Consider the following 20,975-nt stretch of genomic DNA (forward strand, 5'->3'; position numbering starts at 1 on the left):
AGTTATATCATTGATTGTTTCGGTTTACTTTCAATTTCAACCCAAAATATTAACGTTCAGTAATTCGTCCCCTTACACTACATTCTTACTTTAGGGAAAATTCGTCAAGTTTTAGAATGAATAAACTTTTTCGTAAAATCGAATGTTGGGCAATGAATATGCAAGTGACGTTTTGTTTGTTGCCAAAATAAGGTGAAAAAACTTAATAAATTTGATCTTTGATAGCTTGTTTTAGTTTTTATTATTCTAACTAACTTTCGTTTACCAAGTGCAGGCTACTAATTTTGCTGTTAGGTCAACGTAAACTGGTTCCTGACTTTTATATCAACGTAACATCGTATTAAACTGACTTGTTAAGCACAGTTTTGTTGAAATAATATTAAATATGGGTGAGGCGTACGAACATACACTAATGGTTAAGAATGAATGTTTTGTTTACCGTTTACCCCCACGCCCCTCGAACCGGGGATACAGAGCAGCAGATTGGGGGTTGGACAAACCGATGTGGACAGGACGTATGAGGGTTACGACTATGAATGGTAACTTTGTGTTGGCTGTTTATTAAGATTATATTATTTTACATAAAAAAACAAAAAAATCACCCAAAAATATTGACACAAAGTTACACGAGGATAAATAAGTTGTGTTATTGTCATTGCCCAGCCATGCTACATTCATTCATTCAATTGCGCACTGCATATGGCAAAGATACATACGTGGTAACTCATAAGTGGACATGAGACCTGCGTTATAATGTCGTTTTCCGTCACCTTTATTCATTTCCAATACATCTGTATTCATTGCATTGTAGTCTCAATAGTGCTGAACGTACATGTTTAACTTAATCCCCCCCCAGGTAATCTGACCATCAAGCTGCTAAGTAACGAGGGCGAATTATTCGCCGAAGCTCCAGTTGCTGAATATCCCGGGGTAGCCGTCGAATCCGTCACGGACTCGTCCCGATACTTCATTCTAAGGATTATCAACCAACAAGGACAGAAAGCGTTCATCGGAACCGGGTTTGCAGATCGGGGCGACGCATTCGATTTTAACGTAACGTTGCAAGATCATTTCAAACGAGCGAAAACAGAGGAAATAATTGAACAAGCTCCGGTGAACGAACCAAGCTTAGATTTAGGTTTAAAAGCCGGACAAACATTTAGGATTAATATTGGAAACTCGGCTGCGAAAAGTAAACCAAAAGCCAAGCCTGCATCAACGGGAGGACTCCTGTTACCCCCTCCTCCCGGAGCAGCTGCGTCGCAACCCGTAGCCAGCAACGACAAGTCCGAGTGGGGAGAGTTCTCAAGCGCAAGTGACAACCAATGGGTTCAATTCTGATGTTCATGATTACCAAGCCAACTTGTGCAATCCTTATCATAGTAATAGCTGTATTGACCCATGAATGTCAAGGGTGTTAAACCACCATCCATTCATCTTTCATTGAATGTTATATACATTTGGCAACTTTAGTTATTTCATGCTTTTAATTAGATATGTAGAGGGGGTCATTCTATTTTATTCCACTTTTGTAAAAACCATTTCCATTCAATATACATTTTATAAAAAACCTCGCATATTGAACAACATTGCCATCGGTAACAGTTTTATTAAATGTTTACCCAATTAATGTGTTATATAATAGACAATTTTACCATGTTATTCAAAAGTCTCATTTATTTCAAATCAGTTTTATATATAAAATGTAATGAAGGCGTTTAAATGTATTTATTCTTTGTTTTGTTGCTCTTGGTGGAAAAAACAAACCAAATTAATCACGTTCATAATTTTTCATTCAATTTACTCGCAATGCAAATGAGCTGTTTTCCTTCAACTTAGATAGTAGATTCGTAGAAATGACTTCTGTGAGATGTTTGTTTATTTGTGGGGATGAGACCAAAGTATGTGAGCTTAATACAGGTTGGTGGGGAGTATTTTGTAAGAAAAACTAACGTTCCAACACATTTGTTTGTTCAATGCTTGGCGTTGCTACCATTGTGGGCGTATGTGTCATTGGACAAGACACTCACCACACTTTTGCTCCAATGCAGTGGTCACTAAACAAATTATCAGCCATAGAGAACACGGTCACCCTCACATTCTAAGTTATTTATTTGGTGTATTATTGTAGGAAGTGGAAAATCTGACATTTGTTCAGAATTTCGCAAAAGTTTCGATCTATTAAACTTTGAGTTGCAAACATGGGACAAAAGTTGGAATGTTTGGGTCGATGTGGAGGACAGGTTTACTTTGGAAGATTCAACCAAGTTTCGAACTCGTCAAACCAATCTAAGTGTAAGTGGTTTGTTGATTCAATAATCCAACTTTTACTGAAGTTGTTTTAACTCATTCTGTGTTTTAATGACCAATTCTCTTCGTGTTTTTAATTAATTTGATCTTCGTTATCGTATTCGAAGAGACAAATAAAAACTTCATGTCAAAAATCAATAAATGATCGATCCCTCCCACAGGGATTGGGGAACTTGGAAGCGAACAGCTCGGTTGTGTTTTGTTGTGACATGCAAGAACGGTTCCGACCGGCAATCAAGTATTTTGATGAGATTGTACAAGTTGGAGGGAGGATGGTGAAAGCGGCCCAGATTCTTAACATCCCATTGGTTGTCACCGAACAGGTGAGGTTTCTAACAATATTTCAATATAATCACCCACAAAGTAACTTGTAAGCGGGCACAAGGTTTATAAAGACCACCCGTGTGGGCCATGTTATAGCGACTGTCTTTGGCCCACCACACAAGGATAAATAAGTTACATTTATTAATAAAACATAAACAGGGCAGATGCCTCAATTCTTCATTCCTACATGGCTGGCGTTTTAGACAACCCACTGGTTTGAAGCAATTGCTATAAAATATCCTGCCCAAGGACACACACGCCCACAATGGTAGCAACGACGAGCCTTGAACCCATTACTCACATGCTCAAAACTGTTAAATGTCGTTCCAGTATCCTAAGGGTCTAGGAAGTACCGTAAAAGAGTTGCACATATCGGGTCCCGATGTACTCGCTGCAAAGACCAAGTTTTCAATGTTAACAACAGAAGTGGAATCTTTTCTTCGTTCAAATCAATTCAAGAGCGTTCTGTTGTTTGGTGTTGAGGTATAGAAGGTTTGTTGTTTGAATACAAGATCATATGAATAAATATCATTATCATGAAAGTAAGTTTCAATAACAATTCTCTTCATTCATGCTTATACATGAACTAACCAATAAAACATTGGCACTTATTTAATCTTACATGCAAGGGTAACTGACCCATCACCCAACCTGTTTGTTGCCCATGTTAATTACTTGCTAATTCTGCAGAATTTAATTTAAAATACGATTGTACTTAAACATACAACCCCCACCCCATCTTTACCCACAGACGCACGTATGTGTCCAACAAACTGCTATCGATTTAATATCTCGTGGATATGAAGTTCATCTTGTAGCCGATGCCACTTCATCAAGAAGTTTATCCGATCGTCAACTTGCTTTTCAGGTTTCTTGAATGAATGTAACTTATTTATCCTTACGTGGTCACAAGATTCATTATAACATGGGTGCCATGACACCGGGAAAATTTGTAACAAATATTTTGCAACAATCTTCTTAATATAAAAGAGCTTTTCCTGCCAAACTTGATTAGTATGTGTATAAACATTCATAAGTGAATTATCTGTTCAAATATCGGCGAGTTGTAATAAGTAGAGTAATACAAACATGGCAGAGTTATGCATGCTACATTACACCCAACATATATTCCAACTATCCCTGTCTTGGTTGGTTCTTATGAATGGTAAGTGATTTATGAAACTTCAAACCCCATTATATCCACAGAGAGTCCGTAAACTTGGTGTGTTCGTAACTTCAGCTGAAACCATCTTACTTCAACTCGTGGCCGATAAAAACCATGGAAAGTTTAAAGAAATTCAAAACCTGATTAAAGTCCTACCCCCTGATACTGGCCTCACACCCAAGAGCAATATATAGTTGATCTATTTCATTCCAATTCTAATTTTACTATTTCTGCTGATTATGTTAAAACGACTGTCGTTTTGCTGCTAATTTCCTTCTCTTCGTTGTTTGAATTGATCTGAACTTCGCTGTCGTATTCGAAGAGATAAATAAAAATTATGTGTTGCATCTTACTATCTATGCGAATTCTTAAAAATAAAAAAACTGTTAAAGAAAAGTTTCTTTTAGTAAATGCAGCGGCTTTCGTTAAAACACTGTTTGCATAGCAATATAAGTGAGAGGGAATTGGAAGTTAATCCAACGCAAAAACTTTTAAAGTTGTGTCTGTCAGGGCAGCTATTACATTCCTATTAGAGATATTAGTGTTTAAAATATCAAGTGGAGGAGCATTGTCGCACGGCAAGCATTGGACCAACTTGTTCCTGTTCACGTCGTATACCTTGGAAAGTAAAAAGTCTTAGGTAAATATCACTATGGAAAGTAACATAGGCACCAAACTATTAATAATACAGGGGAGGCTGGGATAGGTTTCCTGGTTAAACACAACAGTTGGTGTGGCTGGCTCTAGCACAGATGATACAGGCTTGATGCTGCCACCATTGTAGGTGTGTGTGTGTAGGTTATTGGTCGGATAAAATCATTCCACCCGTGAGGTCAGCGCTGTTTGCATGTATTAGCTCCACAACCACCACAATAATCCAAGTAAACAATACGATCAAATGAACCATAACCGATTTAAGGAGCCACGCAGTTTCGCTGTACAAGAGCTCGTACTTAGACTTGCATGGCTTAATCTTTGAGAGAAGCATATCACCACTGGCAGGATCAACCATGCCATTTGCTCCAATCCATATGCAAAAAATGTTAGGGTTGACCTGCCCACCCTGCCACCCCACGTTTGGTGCCTATAGTCAACACAATACACACCTGGACCTTCTTGTTTGGTTCATCTCCAACACAAGCAAGTAATGTATCACCTCCATTCAATGGCAACACATGCAAGGAATTCCTTGTCAACATCTTATGTGTTTGACCTCCATAAAATGTTTCCACAATATTACAACTTATTCTTTTCCCACCATCGGTTCCAACCATTGACTGTAGCTCACCAAGCAAGTGGGTTGTCTTCCTGTAACTACCACCTGGTGGATGAATGGAACTTATTTATCCTCGTGTGGGGGGCAACGACAGTCGTTATAACACAGGTGTTCTGTTTCATACACCTCATGTCCGCTTACGAGTTACCACGTATGTAATTTATTTATCCTCGCATGGCGGGGAAACGACGGTCGTTATAACACAGGTGTTCTGTTTCATACACCTCGTGCCCGCTTACAAGTTACCACATATGTAACTTATTTATCCTCACATGGCAGGGCATTGAGAGTCGTACAACAAACAAGTTAAATAGTCCACCTGGTCTAAATGTCACAAGACAGTGATTGGTTGATGGGTTGTAACATAGACCTGCACAGCTACCAGTTTCAAGGGGGAGGAATGTTGGTTTGAAGTTGGAGATGAAAGAAGTCGATTCTTCCGTGGATTCCATCGTATCTTGCCAGAAGCACGCCCCCTTCAACGTAGCGCTGAACAAACCACCGCGACCCTGGAATTTGTCGTTGGCTGTGGGTGGTACGTGGTAGAGGGAAACTACGGGGCATCTGTGAATGGATCGTCAAGTCTTAATATAAACAACAGATCATATGGAAGATACAACTTTTAATTCATTCGGTTTAATTGTAAGAGAAATTAATTAAATGTTCCTTTTAACTTAATACTGTAGCGTGTCAAACAGTGACGTATCCAGTCGGAAATAAAGGGGGGCAAGTTGTAAAAAGCGGGGGGATCCCCTAATCACCCCTGTGTAACATTAGCGTCAAATATCTTTATTTTGCAAAACCACCAAAACATTTCTAATATATAAAGAAGAATGTGACATGCATGTGACATGCAAGGTAACCACACAACAATAATAATTATACGTCGCATGTCTCACCTGGACCATGTGTTTTCCATGGTAGACATGGCTTCCGAGGTATTACGAAGATCAAACTGCATGAAGGAGCCATTATTGAGCCCAGAATATATAATGTTTCTATTGTTAGTGTCCCAACAACAGCTCCACACTGGTTTCCCAACTTTGTATTCGTGAACTTTGGAGTTGCTTAACATGCTGGAGACAAGATAAGGATTTCTTTACGAACATTTATTCTATAATGTTATACATCTATTAATTAGAAAACACCCCACCACACCACTTATACTATCTTACCCCCCTACTTACTCAGTAATACGAAGGGTTCCATCCTGCGAGGCCGACAACAGTTGATTCTCACACAAAGGATTGAAACGAAGATCTTTTATAACCTTCTGATGCAACAACGTGAAACAACCACTTTTAAAATCCATTCCACTTAATCTCTTCACCCCAAAACCTTCAAGTAAATAATTCTCCTGAGACACGACAATGGCTATAATATTGGTAAAAACACAAATGCTCCAGAAGTTGGCTAAGCTTGGGTGGCTTCCATGTTAAATGCATGCGCCTAATGCAAGCTATCTTGCCACTTGTAAACAACGTTTCATCCGCCATACACCAAGGCATTAATATGGTCTGAAACACCACGACCAACTTAAATATTCGCAACCTGGTTACAATAGGTGAATAAACCAGACAAAAATAATCCCAAACTTTGACATTAAATGAACAAAAACCATTCATAACAAACCACCTGTCATGAACCTTGAACGAGGACTTGGTTGCGAGATCACGAACTGACACGACCTTTTATCAAAGTCCATCACTCTACACCCTCCTGATGGGGTGATGACGATGTTTTTATAAAGTTGGAAGAATTTCCCGTTGTTTGTTTGATTGGATGATTGTTGTTGGCTTGTGGTTGGTGGGTGGGTGGGTTGGTTGTCCATGAGAACCTGGGTGGGATAGATAACAAGAATGCATAGCAGTTTGTAAAACAAGTATTGTGGTATTTATTTGTGTAGCGATGTTGTGAAGTCATATACAGGTCGTCTTCATCAGGGTGGATGACACAACAACACAAAGTAGTGTTATCGTAAAGTAGGGAAAACATGGGAACAAAGTAGTGTTATGGTAAAGTAGGGAAAACATGGGAACAAAGTTAAAAGGGCACACAGCTTTAAATGTATGAACAACTATTTATAACATGCAGGACAACTTGTAAGTTTGCAGGTATTGGTTCCTTTATTATAAAGCTATGCTTTGATATCTTAAGTTTGTTATTTAAACAACAAATGTCCCTTATTTAAAATAAACCAATTTCCTGGTCAGTTTCAACACAAACATGGCAGACCATACGTGAGATACGATTTCCATAAAAACTAAACCCGTATTCAATGTTGTCAGAAGTTAAAATGAAGACAATTGTGTTTTATATACCGAGCTGTAATGTTTATATTGAAACAATCCTTTTATTCGAATGATAATATTTCCACCAAACCCAACTCACGGTAACTTTACTTTTGAGTCGATTACATTCTTCCATAGCCATCTCATATTGCATTCTTACTTTAGCAAGCTCCATTTCTCGTTCACGTTTCTCTGCTTTCACTTTATCAGCAACCCTGTAATGTTGAACAGAATAATTAACTCGATGATAATTACTTGGGGTTTAACGGCCACGATTTTTCCCTCAAGTAGTTTTTACCCGTAGCATGTTTTAACGACTGTCGTTTGTTGCTAATTCCTTTTTTCTACACGGTTATAATTAATTTCATCTTCGCAACCATATTCGAATAAACAGATGTACGTTATGTTACTTGCTCCACCATCGCAAGCAACGTTGTATGCAACCTCACCCATACTGTAGGGCAATATAAACAACAAGTAAGCATATTGTTCACAAACAATGTCTTGTTTTCCACATAATGCATGAAATACTTCAGCATACCGTTATAACGACTGTGGTTGCCCCGCCATGCGAGGATAAATAAGTTACACACGTGGTAACTTGTAAGCGGGCACGAGGTGTATAAAACAGAACATCCGTGTTATAACGACTGTCGTTGCCCCGCCATGCGAGGATAAATAAGTTACATACATGGTAACTTGTAAGCGGGCACGAGGTGTATAAAACAGAACATCCGTGTTATAACGACTGTCGTTGCCCCGCCATGCGAGGATAAATAAGTTACATTCGTGGTAACTTGTAAGCGGGCACGAGGTGTATGATACAGAACACCCGTGTTATAACGACTGTCGTTGCCCCGCCATGCGAGGATAAATAAGTTACATTTATGGTAACTTGTAAGCGGGCACGAGGTGTATAAAACAGAACACCCGTGTTATAACGACTGTCGTTGCCCCGCCATGCGAGGATAAATAAGTTACATACATGGTAACTTGTAAGCGGGCACGATGAGCACCTCGTTTTATTTATGTTGTTCAATCTTAATGTATTTACCAGACAACCACCCCATATTTTGCCTTGGTTGGGATGGGAAACTGGGGTTTAGTGATGTATATGGAAACTACATTGTTGTACAATGAAGCGATTAATTCAAGTTACAATAAACATAGGGAGGTAAATGTTGTTGCCCATTAACTCACACATCAGGTGAGCATTGTTGACTTTGTTTTTATATTTGGGTTCAAAAACAAACAACATATCTTGTACAAAAGGTGGAGATAACTTTTAGCATACAAGCTCTAAACAACTGTTTGATTGTGTTTTATTCTGTACGAGTAACATTGCTGATAAAATAGGACATTGGATTAATATTATAGTTTACAGTAGGTACCTTTTAATGGATTCTTAACAAAAAGTTAGTTAAAAATAATATTAAAAATATTAAATAGTCAAATTAATAATATAAATACCAATCAACATGCTGCACAATCACAATGTATATAAATACATCATTATGATATGAAAAGTGCGGGTAATATAATTGCAAGCAGACACAGAATAATTTAAACAAACTACCATTACAACTAAAAGTGGTATAACAATACTAACTGGACAACAATTTGAAAAAAATTAACGCAATGATGAAAAATCGCAATAAAAATACTGTAGTGGACAACTATATAATACTGGACAACAATTTAAAAAGAATTAAATAATAAAATATAGATTCATTAATACACTACACAGCACAAATGTGGAAACAATGTACGATCTCACAAACTTGTTACAACTGGCATGTAACAGTCTATGCGCAAGGTGACACTTTTTTTTTCCTTTGTTGATGAACAAGCACCTGATTTTAACATCTCCTCACAACTTGCAACGTTCACCTCGGATTCTTCGATTTCTGCCGCATACTCAGTGTCAACAAAGTATTCTGTTCTCATTTCAAGAACCTTTTTGTGCAACTGATATGATTCTTCAAATCGTCCAAGTCTAAACAGACAGACTGCTTTGTTTGTTAGAAATGCAGCTTTGTCTCTTACGTTTGTGATGTCAGAAGGTAATTCTGTACGTCTGATTTCAACATATGGAACTTCCACAGTTTGCTCCTTAGATTCGGTGTTGAATCTGATTGAATATATCGGGGTTCGAAAAACTGGCTGATTAAAGTTTGTTGTATTTTCAATGCTTTCAAATGCTTCTAGAATCACCAATGCCTCGTTGAACTGCTGTAGAGCTTCTTCAAAGCAACAAAGCTGAAAATTACAAACTGCTTCGTTGTTGTAACACAAAGCAACCATTTTGTCAATATTTGGATCTGGTGAATTATCGCCAAACAGTTTCAATGTTATCATATTATATTCCAATGCTGATGCAAATTGACCCAGCATAAAGTAGTGATTGGCAACATTCCCAGCACTTATCGATTTCTTTGTTTTAATATCTGGTACATAAGTGTTGCTTTTCTCACATTGACAAATCAAATCATATGCTTTCAAAAGGTATTCCAGCCTCTCTTCATTTTCATGTGGAGGTGTCAATCCAACTGCCAAATTATTCATAGCCCTAAACTTCATAGTTGGCAAACGTCTATGGTTTGGTTGACTCTCAAGCAATTGGAGTATTTGCCGATGAATTTTCACACTTTCAGCAAGTTTATCCATACGTAGTAATGTATTTGCATAGTAATCCATAGAATCAATGAAACTTAGAGTTATAACTTTATCACTTGTAAGTTGTGGTTCAGATACAGTCTCATAGATGTGACAAACTCTATCATACAGTTTAAAATAAAAATATACACGTATCTGCATGTCTTGTTCGTCATGAACATAATCATATAAGCCATCTAGATTTATGTTTAGGTCTTTTGCTACAAACTGTTGCAGAGTATGAGCAATCACAAAGTAATTGACAGCGCTATCCTCTCCAAGCATTTGGATCATATTTAGTTTCTCTATATCTCTGGTTTTATGTACATCATGCTTCATCATGTCTGACTGACGCTGTTCATTCATGTACACCATTAGTCTTAACCTGCAAGCAATTGCTACAGCATAAGAGAACTGATCCCTTTGCTTCAATGAAATTACTCCTTTTTCGTACAGTTTTTCTACAACCATAAAGCTGGAGGTTTCACTCACATCATGTTTCATTCCTAGTTCTGATATAAACAGTGTTGTGAGTCTGTAAACTCCTTGTTTAAGATTATACTTTGGTGCGTTAAGCCTTGAAGCCAAGTTATCTAAGACATTATATTTTCTGAAATCTTCTTCAAGATCCTCCATGTGTTTTTCTGCGGCTTCTGACTTTCCTTGAAACTTTGCTTTTCGTTTTGTAGCAACTCCATCGGCAAATTCTTTGTATACTTTCTCATCACCATGCACAAAACAAGTGGTGGTTAAAACATCAGCTAAATGATATCCGTTTTTTAAATCTTGTTCTGTAGTCAAGTAGTTTAGCATTTGACTTACTGGCTTTATTAGTTCTGTTGTCCAATCTTTGTTGATGGTGGGTTTGTATCGACCTAATATTGTTTTGCAAGCATGTGGCATGAAGCCATCAAATGAAATGCCACTTGGGGTGACTGCATCATAAAACCAATCGCCACCTTCTACCTCAAAGTTATTCAGGCATGGAATTGCCACACTGGGAATTATGGTTTCACCAAAATTGATCAAAATAACTTGAAATATCACAGCAAACCAGCGAAAATACTCGAGTGTTTTTTCAAAGTCTTTTAGTTTTTGAACCCCTTCTTTCAACACAATGATATTTTCAAAATCTGAAAATGGTGTGATTTCTTTTCTTGCCAATGAGCCCATACCAACCAAAGCAAAACTACAAGGTTCTGTTCCTGATATTTCAACACAAAACTTTGATATATCTTGCATAATGTTTGTGTATTGCTCAGTTATCCATGCTTGCAGTTCAACCATTTCCCACGTTTCCACATTTTGTTTTTCAACTTGAGATAAACAACTGTCTGGACCAATCTTCTGTATAACACTATAAAGTTTTTCTTTTGCTTCACTTCTTATTAAGTTCAATTGCTTTTTAAACTGATTTGCCTTTTTAACCAAATCAACTGATTGGTGTTTCACTGAAGCTTCTTTCAAAACATCTTCACACAGTTGTTGCAAATCCTGTTTCACAGTTTCTATGTTGTCTGGTTGTCGTAGAATGGCAGCATTCATTAGAGTAGCTGCCTGAATGAGAGATATTTTGTCTTTGGATTTCTTGAGTTCCAATGCCAACTTGTGCAGTAACTTAGCCGACTCTTTTTCGTTTACTTCCGCACCTTGCTTGTTGCAGAGCTTTCGAATTTGATTCGCAATTTCTTCTTCCATATTTTGTTTTTATTTACTTGCGATTGAATATAACTGAGAAACTATGGCACGTAAATGGAGTAGGAATTAAAATATAGCGGTTACAGTTAACATCATTTAATGGTGATGAAATTTTAGAAACAAAATTTATATAAACATTAAAATACGATGCTATTCGTAAGAGAAGCCTTAAAGCTGTTTAAAACTTTGAGTAGTTGATTACAATACCCTTTTACTATTATTATAACTTTGCCTTTATTTTCTATACTTCTGTGCAATGGGTAAACCCATTTGGCTTACTGTATACCATGTTACATAACACCGTAACTGTATGAGCGATTGACTTCCTGTATAATCCATAACAAGTGTTGATCCCTTCCATACTAGTGGGTTGGTGACCTTATAACTTCACTATGGTGAGACGAGCTGTAAACTAAGGATTTGCTTCATTGAATGCTGATCATGAACCAACATAGAGGGGTACGTCTACATAATATAAAGCTCGGACGTAAACAACAAGGGGCTCAAATTGTCTTTACTCAGAACAAGTTTGAACAACTCTGGCTGAAATCCCAGGTCCCATGGCGTGGCTCACTGTGGAACCTCACCCATATAGAATAGAAAGGTAAATACATCATAAAGTTTTATTATTGCCATTAAAACATTCTTGGTAGTGAAAGTTGTTGGGAATAAAGTTTTAAATAAATTAATATTTTGTTGTTTTGTTTGCAGAATTATCTGGAAGAGTTTGCTTTGTGCTTGTTCAAAGTAAATAGATGCACAACAAATAAGCACATTGTTCACAAACAATGGACAATATCTTGTTCCCACATAATGCATGAAATACTTCAGCATAGCAGATGAAGGTGTTTCAAATATTTTGATTGAATTTTACAAAAATATAAACCTTCAATTAAACATTTGTGTGGAAAACTAGATTAGGGCTTTGGTTGTTTGCAATATTCCAAAACCAAACTTACTTTATTGCGTTTTCCAGCTCCGATGTATCGACAGCTTTCAGTTTCTTTGCGTAAATCACTCGAACCTCAGATTTCTTAGCCTTCACATTACACTGCGGGCACTTCTGATGGCATTCCTTCAACCAACGTTCAACGCATTTCTGACCAAACAAGTGACCACACCTACAAAGTAGGACAAACTTTTTACAAATTGTTACAACTTTTGCAAAAAAATTTTTTAAAAAATGTTACAACAAACCATTTCTACAGATTTTAACAATTATTGTAAACCTGATACAAAACAACAAACTTTGCGTTGGGTTAACAATAGCAAATGTAATTCATGGAGATTTGGGATTTCATGTTTCATAAGATACTTTTAATACAAGGGTAACAATAACATATTATACATCCATACAAGCAAAAACAAAGTATAATAAAGTGTAGAAAATTAATATCTTCAACAGAATTTGCCATAAATTTATTCTTTTATTTCAAAAATTTACACACACATTTAAAATAACTTTAAACACACACACATACCCAGCCACATAAACTTACTTCAATGAAACGAGTCTATGTTTCCCACTATTAGTCCATGGTTCAAAACATATGGGACAATTCATCTCATCATCTGATTCGCTTCCTTGGGAATTCTCTTTCACTTTCTTCGGACTACACGCCTCAGAAGGTGAGGAAAGCTTCCTCTTGTTGTGTTGTTTCCATCGTGAGGAGGATAAGAAGTCTTGCTGTGATGCGAGCTCATTGCCTTGTAATGCATCAGTCAATACTGGTTCTAATATCGGTCGGGGTAACACTGGTGTTGGTAACTCTGGTTGCGGCAACACTGGTGTTGGTAACTCTGGTTGCGGCAACACTGGTGTTGGTAACTCTGGTTGCGGCAACACTGGTGTTGGTAACTCTGGTTGCGGCAACACTGGTGTTGGTAACTCTGGTTGCGGCAACACTGGTGTTGGAAACTCTGGTTCCGGCAACACTGCAGAATTAGTTAATGTTGATGAACTGGCATCACTGGGAACTCCATCTTCCTCCAACCTTGATGTTTCACTCGATCTTTCACTGTCTAGAAAAACAAAGGCTTTATAAAATAAGATTATTGTTTACACAAATAGAAATATTGTATTTGGAGTTCATTGTCTTGAAGGAAAGAGAATAGTTCACTCCTTGCATTACTTGGATAGAAGGCACTATTGTATACAGAATGCATATTTTGGTATTTTTTTACAAAATCTGGGGTGCCATTGTAAAATACAGTTACACTCATAGTTGTCAAACATAGGAAACCTCATTGATTAATGTGGTGAATGCAATATACTTTGGCTCTGCTTGTTTATATAAACACCTAACAGCAGGGTAAAGTCTGGGGTGACATTGTTGAAATACAGTTACACTCATAGTTTTCAAACATAGGAAACCTCATTGATTAATGTGGTGAATGCAATATACTTTGACTCTGCTTGTTTGTATAGACACTTAACAGCAGGGTAAAATCTTGGGTGACATTGTTGAAATACAGTTACACTCATAGTTGTCAAACATAGGAAACCTCATTAATTAATGTGGTGAATGCAATATACTTTGGCTCTGCTTGTTTGTATACACACCTAACAGCAGGGTAAAATCTGGGGTGACATTGTTAAAATACAGTTACACTCATAGTTGTCAAGCATAGGGAACCTCATTGAATAATGTGGTGAATGCAATATACTTTGGCTCTGCTTGTTTGTATAGACACCTAACAGCAGGGTAAAATCTGGGGTGACATTGTTAAAATACAGTTACACTCATAGTTGTCAAGCATAGGGAACCTCATTGATTAATGTGGTGAATGCAATATAATTTGGCTCTGCTTGTTTGTATACAAACTCGGACTCTAAATTATAAATGCCCCCTGTTTCAAAAATTAACAAGCCACCCCATGCATCACTTTCATTTTCACCAGCCAACAAACAATAGATCGCCCAACAGATGAGTCACCAATATTACCTACTCCGTTTCAACATCCGCAAAAAGTCGGTTTGGTAAAATAAGGAAGTAGCATTGTGTAAGGTGGAGGAAATATTGAACAATGAAAACTTATTTGCTGCTTGTTTCAGTTTTAGTATGTAAGTATTACTATCATCTTCATTATATATATACATGTATATATATGTATATTAAAAAATGTATTATATATATTTTTTTTTGTATTGATGCATTAACAGTAATGTTGGATTGGGTAGTAAATAGTTTTCACAGAAATTAAAACAGTTAAACTTATGTTATAGGTAACTCATATTGTCACGTTATCGAAGACGAAAACTGTAGAAGTGGAAGTACAATTGCTAAGGACATTCTGTTCTATCGCCACACTTCTCCATGGCGGCCGTGGGATAATAATGAACATTGTACATTCACACTGATACCAACCCACCCAACAAACCAGTTGATTATTAAAAAACGTTACGTATCTTCTGGTAGGAATACAAAAATTACAATGCCAGATGGAACAGGTACGTTGCGTAAACAAAACAAATAAAATTTATTTTTGTGTGTGGGAAAATAAATGGATATAATGGTGTAGGTTTGTGATAAATAGAGCACAGCTACTGTGATAAATAGAGCACAACTACTGTGATAAATAGAGCACAACTACTAGTATTAAATTCTTGTATTGCAGCCGTTATCGAATGACACGAGCGCCCAATGTTCTGTATCTGATTAGACTGATTTTTATTAAAAAAACATAAATTCCTAAACTTTTTTATATTGAAATAATACAAAGTGCTGCATTACGTCTTCTCTTTCACCGCAACCCACGTGTTCTAAATGATTTTAATTAGCGACGCTTTTCGTCCAAAAAGGAACGTATTCTCGTACGCCTTTCTCCTTAATGACGTCATAAGCTTGTGCCGAGCTTTTGGTTAAAGCTCGGCGCTCGGCGAACCTGAGCTTTTACAACTTCAACACATTCCTATTGTTTATAGTTATACCAAATTTGCGTAACATTACCAACATCGTCTGCTTCATAGCCCGGGTCGAAGATTTAATATTTATTGCAAACGTATCAATCCTTTACTAAGTTTACTTGATCGTATACATAAAAGGATAAATATCCAACCTGTTTTTAAGCACATGCAGGTTAAATAATCAAGGGGACAATCGCTATTATGACGCAAAAAATCAACGTGTGAATTGCTATTATGTCGTAATCAATTGCTAGGTCAAACAATCCCTTTTATGATGCAATGAATTTACGTGTGAATGCCTACTAATTCTTAATAAACATGCTGCTTGGCTGAGGAAAACATCGTAAATATAAGGCAGTTATACTTCTGGAATATATTTAGGTTGTTTATTACAACAAATATTGCAATATATATTGCCGCGAAAATATTTTGTTTAAAAAAAATTTTTTTTTTTTTGCCGATTGCCGACCTGAGTGTCCAGGGCTGCACACCTCATGCCCGCTTATGAGTTACCACGTATAGAACTTAGTGGGTGATTATTTTTTAACTTAGATAACTAAAAAAACTTGGTTGGAGTTATTGCACTAATATTTTTCTTAACCTGATCAAATCATTACATTTCGAATCCTGTACTTCCAGCTGTAAAAGAAGATTTTCTATCTGGCCTTAAGGATTGGTGCATGGTGTATAACAACACGTACTACAGTGGTCTGGATAATTGCCAAATGACTGAAACTTGCAGCAGAAGTGTTAAGATGAATAATAAGAATTGGGTTGTTAAAACTGACACAGATGATTTGAGACTTTTGCTTTCATTTCACTTCAGCAACTGCACAATGAAGACAACAGCAGTAACAGCAACTTATGAAGGTAATTACCTTGACATGATCAGGATTGTAAAACTACCCCTTTTTCGGTGATAATGTCACTGTGCGGATTGTTCAAAAAAGTCCGGATTTTTTTAATAGAAATAAATCCAATTTATATTAAAATCAACTTTCTTACGTTCGGCCAACAATATACTCTTTGGATTCTTAGTTCAGTATTTATTGACGACATAAACGTGCGCTCTATTTTAATCGCATCGGTTACCCTGCGAGAACACGGCGAATAGCTAAAATGACGAAACGGTTCGTGCAAACAATTAAGAATGCATTTTTCTAACACCCGCTCCACTAATTTTGACAAATCATGTCACATGGAACCTTTATGTGGTGAATTTGAAATGATATTAAATTTATTAAACAACGTATCTAAATCGGTAAAAACAAAGAAAAAGTCTTACTCACGTTCATCGTGGATTATAAATGTAAGGATGATTACGTCATAATGCCTTTTGTAAACTACTCGAATTTTAGAAAACAAACGTGGTTTATGTGCTTCCATATTTCGCAGAATTATTTTCTTCCCGATATAATTTTAAGCCAGCAAACAAGAATAGTTTAAACTTTAAAAGCAAGTAAATCGCGGTTATGTGAATTTTAATTGGTGTAAATATTAGAGCGACGAGCGACGCTATCAGTAAATTGGAATCAATGCAAATTGTAATATATTATTACGAAGTACTTTCCCGGCCGAGCTTGGACAGAAGCCAAAAAAGGTCGATCTTAGGCATCGCGTGTAAATCAGAGTTTCGTAAATCCCAGTTGCACATATTAATTTTACCCATAAAATATTTTATTTCAAATTTATGTACACTATGTTATGTAACACTATTTCTAAATCAAAAAGTTTAAACATGTTATATAAATCGTATGATTAATAAAACACAAGCTACTCGCTAATCACGCAGACGTTGCATTTCGTCATTTTTAACGAGAATAAATTCACAACGATTGCTTTGCTTGTTAGGTGTGGACTGTATGCTACCGCATGCGTCTTCCTTTATTTCCTACACCGGCGCAGAGCGTAAAAATGTGACGCTCATATACAATGATCTTGTGATTCGTTGGATAGTGGGCACATTCCTCCCGATTGTTACGTAATGAAACGTCATAGTTAATAGTTATGTTACAATAATACATGTGACGTAACAATTAAGCACAAAATGTCTAAATTGCAGCATGGTAATGTTTGTTACTCAAGCGATTTCATTGATAATTACGAACACGCGACGAACATAAAACATTACATCGCAGCTTTAACAACATTTTCTATCGCACAGGAGCCAGCACTACACTGTGCCTTTAGTTAGTAAAAGACGGTGAACACGATTTGGTAGCTTGGGTGACAGACGCACATAAAGCATAATGCGTCCGGATTTGCAATAAAATTAACCAATAACCGTCTAAATTTACATTTTTTTTACAATCCTGGACATGATTTATTATTTTATTTTTATTACGTTAATAGCCATCTACAACTTTAGAGTCGATTTTAAAATATTAACAATGTCACCCCAGATTTTACTAGAAATTTAATGACCGTGCAAGTAACAACAATAGAACTAGAATAAGAAATGTTTTCAACAAAATTTCAACATTTCTTTTAATTGCATTGAAAAAAATTGCTTAAATATTAGTTACTGCAGCATAGACTTGCACTGTGTGACCATTCACTAACATCAACGACATGAACTTAATATGAAACCACAATTGTCTTGTGCGATGCTCAAGAGCTGTGGTTCATGAACGACCACGACAACAATGTTGAACAATTGTTTAAAATTCAAATATGGTTTAGTATTTTATCTTTTAAGGTAAAACCACAGCAACCACTGACACCCAACCAACAACTGAAACTCTCCTTTCCACCACCAACCTAAACAGCAACTCTCAACATGGTAGGAACAAGCTTCTCTAACTAAATATTCCAACTATAGGATATACACAACATTAGGCTGGATATTTTCTAAAGCAGCTCTTCTGGCATTCATTTGCATTCCGTTGTTTCAACGTTTTATACAGGTCGTGTCAGTCAAGGTGAATGACAATCAACAACGCAAAACACTTGCAAATAAATGCCAGAAAAGATGTTTTATAAAACAAATGTAAAATGCTTAGATAGTAGCAAAAGTTGATATATTGCGGTAAAAGTCGGTTATATGTTATGTTTAACTTTAACAGCAACACCTGCAAATAGAGAACAACTATTGATGTGGGTGTCGATAGCTCTTGGTATCAGCTTACTACTATGTATGATACTACTTGCTTTAAGTTGTTGGTGAGTGTTCTACACAGTGTATGAATATATTATGTGTATTATTGTTATATGCGGACAACTTTTCAAAATACAGAGGAGGCCGGAATAGTTAAGACACATATCTCTATAAAAACAAATCTAACTCATTGGTTGAAATGTTTACTGACTATACTGCAGTGTAGGAAAATTAAAGATGTTTTGATAAATATATATTTAAAATACCAAGCATTGGGTTATTTATGTTAGAAGAAACTTAAAACAACTAAAACTTAGATTTATTTTTGATGAAAATATAATATACCTATAGCTATAGGACTTTATTGTAGCCTGAACTATTTTATAGGCTGGGCTATTTATGTTATGAGAAGCTGAACTCACTTAACTTTAACAAATAAACAGGAAACTAAAGATGGCAACTAGTGGCTCCCAAATAGAACAACAGAAGCAAACAGATTCAAACCCTGATGGTTATAAGGGAATGGTTGACAACATAATTTACGACACTTCGCGAAATTAGGTTCATTTTAATTTATGTAAAAATTATTGTTAATCAAGAAATAAAAATCATTTTTTTAATTTGTGAAAGATTTTTTTGTACCTTATGTTTTCACATTAAAACAAACATTCTTTGGTGTATAAGCTGTTTATGAATGGGTTATCAGGAAATTACAAATGGAAAAGTATGTCTGCAATCGGACTTGATATATGTTCGCAACATTATTATTATATGTGCCAAACTTGGTAGTTTTATTAATAAATAAATTAGCGCAACAATCGCAGTGCAAAATTGGCACATTAAAAAATGTTACCCACAAAAAGTAACCATTCCATCTGACCCTGTCAATGCAATTTAGACTTAAACTTACAACACAATATACCTTGATTGGAAACTTCGCTATCGGATGCATCTCCCTCCACCAATGTACCGGCTTCACTTTCCTCTGAGGACGCCACATGTAACCTGAACGGGGCTCGACCTGGCCGCACCCAACCTAATATGGGGGAGGAATCCTCAGATAAACCTAATATTGAGTCAGCATTTTCAGTGTCATCGTTGTTCCCCCAATCTTCATCGGGGTTGTCTGAAGTAAGGTCAATTGTGCGTCGTTGGTTCGATAAATTGGACGATGACTCCCTTGAAGCTGAGTTCGCAGTCACGTTGCTTATAAGCCATCTAACAGCACGCGTGGCTGCTTCGTTTTGTGGTAAATCATTGTCGGAAACCGTTACAATCGAAAATTGTCGATTCCTGCTTGTTTCAGGGACAGTAGATGGTTGGTTGGACAACGGGAACATCTCTTCATCATCAGAGGAATTATTATCTTCAACTAAACGTAGAAACGATGCCATTGGTAAAGATGTTGACTCCTTGTTGGAATGTTTAAAAAGTAAATTGTCCAGACAGCAGATTGCACTTTCAAACCATCATCATATATTATTTATATAGTCCATATAAATATACCTATGTGTAAAACAGTTTATTTTAAACGAATTGTACAGTTCGCAAAAATTTAAACTTACTACATTTTTTTACACAGATTGAACCGTCATACCAATATATATACCACCATACCGGCAATGCAAAATAGAGCGGTTTAAGTTTGTACAAGTGAAGAATCCGAGTGACTTTACGCTACTTCTTAGCGTAACATAACCGAATAATTCATATTTTCGAATATGATAGCGGACAACACTAAAAGGAGGGATAGAGGGACGGAGGGACAGAGGAAAACTGAGTACTAAAAGGAGGGAAGGGAGGGACGGAGGGAAAATACCGTTACTAAAAGGAGGGAAGGAAGCAAAATGGAGGGACGAAGGGAAACAAAAATTCCATGGCTTAAACCCTATGGGCGGAGGAACAGAGGGAAACTATTTTTTACCCAAAATAAGTGAAGGGACGGTAGGGAAACTGGTGGAGGGACGGTAGGGAAACTGGTGTAGGGACGGAGGGAAACTATTTTTCGCCCAAAAAAGTGGAGTGACGGTAGGGAAACTGGTAGAGGGACGGAGGGAAACTATTTTTCGCCCAAAAAAAGTGGAGTGATGGTAGGGAAACTGGTAGAGGGACAGAGGAAAACTATTTTTCGCCCCAAAAAAGTGGAGGGACGTAGGGAAACTGGTGGAGGGACGGAGGGAAACTATTTTTCGCCCAAAAAAAGTGGAGTGACGGTAGGGAAACTGGTAGAGGGACAGAGGAAAACTATTTTT

At 36.8% G+C, this 20,975-nt stretch overlaps 5 protein-coding genes across 5 annotated transcripts; 3 read left to right on the forward strand and 2 right to left on the reverse strand.

Moving 5' to 3' along the window:
- Nucleotides 1-231: 231 nt before the first annotated feature.
- LOC149737341 (adaptin ear-binding coat-associated protein 2-like) lies at nucleotides 232-1,840 on the forward strand. Its single transcript, XM_089874795.1, has 2 exons — nucleotides 232-539; nucleotides 857-1,840. The coding sequence occupies exons 1-2, from the start codon at nucleotides 386-388 to the stop codon at nucleotides 1,339-1,341; spliced, it is 639 nt and encodes a 212-aa protein (XP_089730921.1). The 5' UTR covers nucleotides 232-385; the 3' UTR covers nucleotides 1,342-1,840.
- On the forward strand, nucleotides 1,780-4,195 carry LOC149737342 (isochorismatase domain-containing protein 1-like). Its single transcript, XM_089874793.1, has 6 exons — nucleotides 1,780-1,920; nucleotides 2,132-2,295; nucleotides 2,472-2,633; nucleotides 2,965-3,117; nucleotides 3,386-3,502; nucleotides 3,841-4,195. Exons 1-6 carry the CDS (start codon nucleotides 1,857-1,859, stop codon nucleotides 3,991-3,993), a joined length of 813 nt encoding a protein of 270 aa, XP_089730919.1. The 5' UTR covers nucleotides 1,780-1,856; the 3' UTR covers nucleotides 3,994-4,195.
- On the reverse strand, nucleotides 4,186-20,495 carry LOC149737343 (E3 ubiquitin-protein ligase rfwd3.L-like). The gene is made up of 10 exons (XM_089874777.1): nucleotides 19,646-20,495; nucleotides 13,219-13,741; nucleotides 12,679-12,840; nucleotides 7,467-7,581; nucleotides 6,711-6,912; nucleotides 6,263-6,413; nucleotides 5,975-6,151; nucleotides 5,395-5,639; nucleotides 4,906-5,120; nucleotides 4,186-4,417 (listed from the first exon to the last, which is right to left on the reverse strand). The coding sequence occupies exons 1-10, from the start codon at nucleotides 20,115-20,117 to the stop codon at nucleotides 4,271-4,273; spliced, it is 2,409 nt and encodes an 802-aa protein (XP_089730903.1). The 5' UTR covers nucleotides 20,118-20,495; the 3' UTR covers nucleotides 4,186-4,270.
- Nucleotides 7,588-12,672, reverse strand: LOC149737344 (uncharacterized). Its single transcript, XM_089874776.1, has one exon. The coding sequence runs from the start codon at nucleotides 11,717-11,719 to the stop codon at nucleotides 9,140-9,142; it is 2,580 nt and encodes an 859-aa protein (XP_089730902.1). The 5' UTR covers nucleotides 11,720-12,672; the 3' UTR covers nucleotides 7,588-9,139.
- On the forward strand, nucleotides 14,626-19,595 carry LOC149737345 (uncharacterized). The gene is made up of 6 exons (XM_089874794.1): nucleotides 14,626-14,783; nucleotides 14,946-15,170; nucleotides 16,266-16,496; nucleotides 18,325-18,408; nucleotides 18,692-18,788; nucleotides 19,167-19,595. The coding sequence occupies exons 1-6, from the start codon at nucleotides 14,747-14,749 to the stop codon at nucleotides 19,282-19,284; spliced, it is 792 nt and encodes a 263-aa protein (XP_089730920.1). The 5' UTR covers nucleotides 14,626-14,746; the 3' UTR covers nucleotides 19,285-19,595.
- Nucleotides 20,496-20,975: the final 480 nt, after the last annotated feature.

Source organism: Ciona robusta, chromosome 3 (genome assembly GCF_009617815.1).
Source record: "Ciona robusta chromosome 3, ASM961781v2".
NCBI classification, from domain to species: Eukaryota; Metazoa; Chordata; class Ascidiacea; order Phlebobranchia; family Cionidae; genus Ciona; species Ciona robusta.

Excerpts from the sequence above, each read along its gene's own strand:
- LOC149737341 (XM_089874795.1), top strand. The coding sequence starts at position 386 with ATGGGTGAGGCGTACGAACATACACTAATGGTTAAGAATGAATGTTTT. Across the intron at positions 540-856 it reads GAGGGTTACGACTATGAATG|GTAATCTGACCATCAAGCTG; the intron begins GTAACTTTGTGT and ends ATCCCCCCCCAG.
- LOC149737342 (XM_089874793.1), top strand. The coding sequence starts at position 1,857 with ATGACTTCTGTGAGATGTTTGTTTATTTGTGGGGATGAGACCAAAGTA. Across the intron at positions 2,296-2,471 it reads CTCGTCAAACCAATCTAAGT|GGATTGGGGAACTTGGAAGC; the intron begins GTAAGTGGTTTG and ends TCCCTCCCACAG. Across the intron at positions 3,118-3,385 it reads TTCTGTTGTTTGGTGTTGAG|ACGCACGTATGTGTCCAACA; the intron begins GTATAGAAGGTT and ends CTTTACCCACAG.
- LOC149737344 (XM_089874776.1), bottom strand. The coding sequence starts at position 11,719 with ATGGAAGAAGAAATTGCGAATCAAATTCGAAAGCTCTGCAACAAGCAA.
- LOC149737345 (XM_089874794.1), top strand. The coding sequence starts at position 14,747 with ATGAAAACTTATTTGCTGCTTGTTTCAGTTTTAGTAT. Across the intron at positions 15,171-16,265 it reads TACAATGCCAGATGGAACAG|CTGTAAAAGAAGATTTTCTA; the intron begins GTACGTTGCGTA and ends CTGTACTTCCAG. Across the intron at positions 18,409-18,691 it reads AAACAGCAACTCTCAACATG|CAACACCTGCAAATAGAGAA; the intron begins GTAGGAACAAGC and ends TAACTTTAACAG.
- LOC149737343 (XM_089874777.1), bottom strand. The coding sequence starts at position 20,117 with ATGGCATCGTTTCTACGTTTAGTTGAAGATAATAATTCCTCTGATGAT. Across the intron at positions 6,913-7,466 it reads GACTCAAAAGTAAAGTTACC|GTTCTCATGGACAACCAACC; the intron begins GTGAGTTGGGTT and ends TATCCCACCCAG. Across the intron at positions 5,640-5,974 it reads ATGGAAAACACATGGTCCAG|ATGCCCCGTAGTTTCCCTCT; the intron begins GTGAGACATGCG and ends ATCCATTCACAG.